This window comes from Eupeodes corollae, chromosome 2 (genome assembly GCF_945859685.1).
Source record: "Eupeodes corollae chromosome 2, idEupCoro1.1, whole genome shotgun sequence".
NCBI classification, from domain to species: Eukaryota; Metazoa; Arthropoda; class Insecta; order Diptera; family Syrphidae; genus Eupeodes; species Eupeodes corollae.
This window is the reverse complement of record NC_079148.1, coordinates 157,078,806-157,083,649: the sequence shown is the minus strand read 5'-3', so window position 1 is coordinate 157,083,649 and position 4,844 is coordinate 157,078,806. Positions and strand designations below refer to the sequence as shown.

Here is a 4,844-nt window from a genome sequence, read left to right as displayed (position 1 = left end):
GTTTTTTGAGCAGGAGCAACCAGCTGAGCTGAAGCAATCAGGCAACCATGGCTAGGTTATGGTTGGCCTGCAAGTCAGTTCTCCATACGCCAAAGTACACACTTCCATTATTTAAAATGGAGTGAAAATGAAACACAATTTAGAATATTTTAGTTGTACATAATCCCGCAGGCAGTTGCACCAGACTTGATGCATATACCGACCTTAGAACAGGGTATACCTTATGCGATGGATGATAGGAGGAAGCATACCTATGCTATGGTTTTATAATGCTCTCAAAATAGAAAATCCATAACTTTTATAGTTGAAACATATACATATATATAAAGTAAAATATAAAAACTAATTTTATCTAAGGTTTTGACCTCTGTATATCGTAGAATCCTGCCGATCCCGCTTCTTATCGATTTTTAAAGTTTTTCTTTCAACAAAATGTATAGTTTATGTATTTTGGTTTTTAAACGCGCGTAAAGAAAATTAAAAAAATAATATTTTATTATTGATTAGAGCCAATCATATGAATACAAATATTTTGTATGAATATAAATACTTTTCTTTAGAAAATTGCATGGAAAAACTAGATATTTAGAGAATGCAGTTTCCTGGTATCTTTTAATTCTAAAAAAATGTTAAAAGGTCAATGCTTTTTTTTTATAAATGTAAAATTTAAAAAAATTACTTGAAAACGTTTTTAGAAAACCTATAAGCAAAAAAACAAGGGGCTGAGATGCGACCCACACTGATAACGTCCCATCCCGTCTGTCTCGTATCAATTTTTACCAAATTTGCGTACTATTTTTTGTAGATTTTATTTTTTGTAAAAAAACTGTCAATTCGATTTTTTTTTAATTTTATTAAATGTTAACAACAATATTTCTTGAAAGAGAAAAGTAGTTTAAAGCCAATATCTAAATTTTTTGAAAAGATATTTGAGTCGAAAATCAATTTTTACCAACTTGTATTAATTTTTTTAGGTTTTTATTTTTTGTAAAAAAACTGTCAATTCGATTTTGCTCAACATTTTTCAGAATGTTAAAAACAGTATTTCTTTGTTTAGTCTTTTATTTTTTATTAAAATACTGTCAATTCGATTTTTCTCAAAATTTTATCAGATGTCAAAACCATTATTTTTCGTTGCACAAAATTGTTTTGGAGATATAATCATATTTTTGAAACCGTTGAATGGATTTTTTTCAAAAAATATATTTCTTTGATATCACTCTACAATATATTACATAAAACTTAATTGAAGTCTCTAGCATTTTTGGTTCGGAAGATATTTAGGGTTAACCAAAATTTTCAAGTTTTTTTCAAACTGCTATGGTAAAAGAATTACCCACGCAATGTTCTTGAGAGCCCTTTCTGCATCTTTCTGCCTTATTATCTATATAACAAAATTTATTTGAAATCGATATCTCTTCTGGTTCTTGAGCTATGAATGACGAAAAAAACTTTGCGAACGTACGGACGTACGAACGAACGAACGTACGTACACACGTACGCACAGACATCTTTCTAAAAATCATTTATTTCGATTCTAGGGACCTTGAAACGTCGAGAAATGTCAAAATTTTCAATTTGACAAATCGGACCCATTACAATAACTTCCTGTGGGAAGTTAACAAAAGCGAATCGAGAACGGGACAAAAAATGTAATAAACTATTAGTAGTACTAATTTCCAATTAATTTGGTCGGCTTCGCGAAATTTAATTTTAGCTTACTTTAGTTGTAACTGTTTCAGATTATTTTTTTAAGTTTAATAAATCTTAAGTTTTGTCACTTATTAAGTTTCTGAACATAACCTTAATATTTGACAAAAAATAATCATTATGTAGCTCTTCAGAACACGGAGAGTTATGGCTTAAAGGTAAACTTCAAAAAAATAAATAGAAAAATCAGAACACGGAAAAAAGTACTACGATTGAAGATATTCGGCCCTATCGAGGTAACCGTCGGAGCGGAATTCTCTCCGATTTCCTCCGAATCGGAGACATTTTGCTTCAAGGTAGTTGTCCGATCAGTTGATCGGACATTCTCTTTGACAAAATTCAACGTATGTAATGTGCATGCGATGCTTTGCGATTGTTTGGTTTTATTTCTTGTTGCGAAAAGTATTTTCTTTTTTTAAAAAATAGTTATGTAAGTAACAAATCTTTTCCAACACTATGTTGATAATTTCCCTCGGCAAAAAATCTGAGGCAAGTTGCTAATTTATGTTCCGGGGCGACACAATGAGACCGATGATTTGTTTTGTATTAGTGTTGAATCTGCCCCAAAACAAAAGCAAACGCATTTTTATTCAGGCGAAAGTTTTTCTAGAATCTGGAAGAGAATCGTAGAATTATTAGAAGATAGAAATTAGATTAGAAGATAAGAGTACTTACGCCGCGTCAAATTGACAATTTTTTTTATAAAAAATAAAAACCTAAGAAAAACATTACCTAAAGTTGGTAAAAATTGATTTTTGACTCAAAATTTTCAGATTATGGCTCTCTACTAATTTTAACTAATAAAAAAATTGTATTCAACATTCGGTAAAATTTTGAGAAAAATCGAATTCACAATTTAAAAAAATTTAAACTTAAAAGAAAATTTAACAAAAGTTAGTTGTTGAAAATCTATTCCATAAATTAGCAAAAATAATAGAACTCGCAATTGTACCTTTAACTTATTTATTTATTTTAGAAAAAAATACAAAAAACGAAGACTTTAAATTTCGTATTTTCTTCCGCTCATGTGGTCTCGTCGAACAAAAAGAATCAAATCGAAAAAAAAGAACGTTGGACCAATTTTTGTATTTCCTTCTTTCTCTGGTAAGTTTTGTCGCTTTTCCTCATATCATCTGGAGGTTCAAAAGTTCGCTGCTTGGTGGCGTTTTTGATGTGGTGGCAGTATTGCCAACACTCCCCTCCGGTACGACGACGTCCTTCGTTGGCTTACCATCCTTAAAAACATCAAGAACGGCTATTTTAACTGCTGGGCGAACGTAGATTCCAGAATTTGTCTGTACGGTAACTTGTCGGACTTGTCCACTATTCTTGCTGATGACTGTGTCCAGTATTCGTCCTTTCGGCCACAGATTTCTCGGGTTAGAATCATCTACGACGATAACAATATCTCCCTTCTCAATGGGTTTTGTTGGTGCATGCCATTTAGTCCTGCGGGTGAGAGTAGGAAGGTACTCATTGATCCATCGCTTCCAGAAGATATTGGCATATTGCTGTACTTTCATCCAATTTTTTCGCAAGAGTATTCCTTCTTCAGTTGGTATACTGTCAACTTTGCTTCCATCGGATGATCCAAGAAGGAAATGGTTTGGTGTTAACGCCTCATCATTTTCAGTCTCTACTGGAACGTATGTCAACGGATGGCAATTAATGATTCGTTCAACTTCGATCATCATGCTATGTAAAAGTTCATCAGATGGATTGCGTGTTGGCATAACTTGTTTCAGCACAGTTTTTGTTGCTCGAACCATTCTCTCCCAACTTCCTCCCATGTGAGGCGATGATGGGGGAATGAAAGTCCATTTTGTGGTAGAACAGGTAAATTCTGCAGCCAGGCTCTGTGATATACTTGCCGCTTGCTGAAGTTCACGGTCAGCTCCGTGGAAATTAGTGCCATTATCGCTGAAGAATTCTAATGGAATTCCACGTCTAGCTGTGAAACGCTTTATGGCCAATATGCAAGAATCAGACGAGAGACTGTTTTCCAGTTCGATGTGGATGGCTCGTGTTGTTAGGCAAGTGATAATCACACCCCAGCGTTTCTCAGTTCGTCTTCCGATTGCAACTGTCATTGGGCCAAAATAGTCGATTCCGGAAAATGAAAAAGGCCGAGAGAATGTTGAGAGCCTTGCTGCTGGAAGATCTCCCATTATCGGTGCTTGTGGAACTGCTTTCTTAATCTTGCACATCTGGCAGTTTTTGATTGCATGTTTAACAGCGACACGTATCTTTGGTATCCAGAACCTTTGGCGTAACTCATTTATTACTGTCTCATTATTCAAATGATGATATTGCTCATGATAGTGTTGAATAATAAGACCGGTGAGGTAAGTCTGTCTATCGAGAAGAATCGGTCTTTTCATGCCTAGTGATACCCCAACAGCAGCATCAATTCGTCCACGAACGCGAAGGATCTTTTCGTTGTCTAAATACGGTGAAAGAGTATAAATGTTGCTACTTGCATCAAGCCCTTTTCCCTCTTTATATGGTAAGTTGTCTTTGGCCTCGAGAATTCTTACTTCTTTGGCATATGATTCCAGTTGTGCTTGGCGATAAAGATAGTTTTCAGCTTCTTGGTACTCATCTTTCGAAATTATTCCCAAACGTTTTGGCACTTTGTTTCTTTTCGACCTGCAATTAAAAATAAATCTGAAAACATATACCTGAGATCGTAGTAGGCGTTTCCATTTTGAAAATTGTTTGACGTTTATGATGCATTCAGATCTATATTTATATTTGTCGATGAACAGATTACTCTTGACTTCTTCATCTGTTGTAATAGTCTTTGGGATGTCATCTGGCCAGTCTTCTTCTGGATGTTTTAAAAACGATGGGCCAATGTACCACCGACTGGATGATTCGAATGTTGGAGTTTTTTGCCATTGAGTACATTCATCTGCAACGTTCACTTTAGTTGGTATGTATCTCCAATCATTGATGTTCGTATTTTCAACTATTTCTCCCACACGAAAGGCAACAAATTGGCGATAGCGACGATGATCTGAACGTATCCAACATAAGACGGTGCGTGAATCTGTCCAGAAGTACGAACGTGATAATTTGATAGAATGGTTTTCTTTTATGAACGCGGAAAAACGACATCCAAGTCTCGCCGC

The 4,844-nt window shown here is 34.8% G+C and overlaps 1 protein-coding gene across 1 annotated transcript; it reads right to left on the bottom strand.

The window, feature by feature from the left end:
* Positions 1-2,834: 2,834 nt before the first annotated feature.
* LOC129945307 (uncharacterized) lies at positions 2,835-4,416 on the bottom strand. Its single transcript, XM_056054962.1, has 2 exons — positions 4,392-4,416; positions 2,835-4,312 (listed from the first exon to the last, which is right to left on the bottom strand). The coding sequence occupies exons 1-2, from the start codon at positions 4,414-4,416 to the stop codon at positions 2,835-2,837; spliced, it is 1,503 nt and encodes a 500-aa protein (XP_055910937.1).
* Between the last annotated feature and the right edge of the window lie 428 nt (positions 4,417-4,844).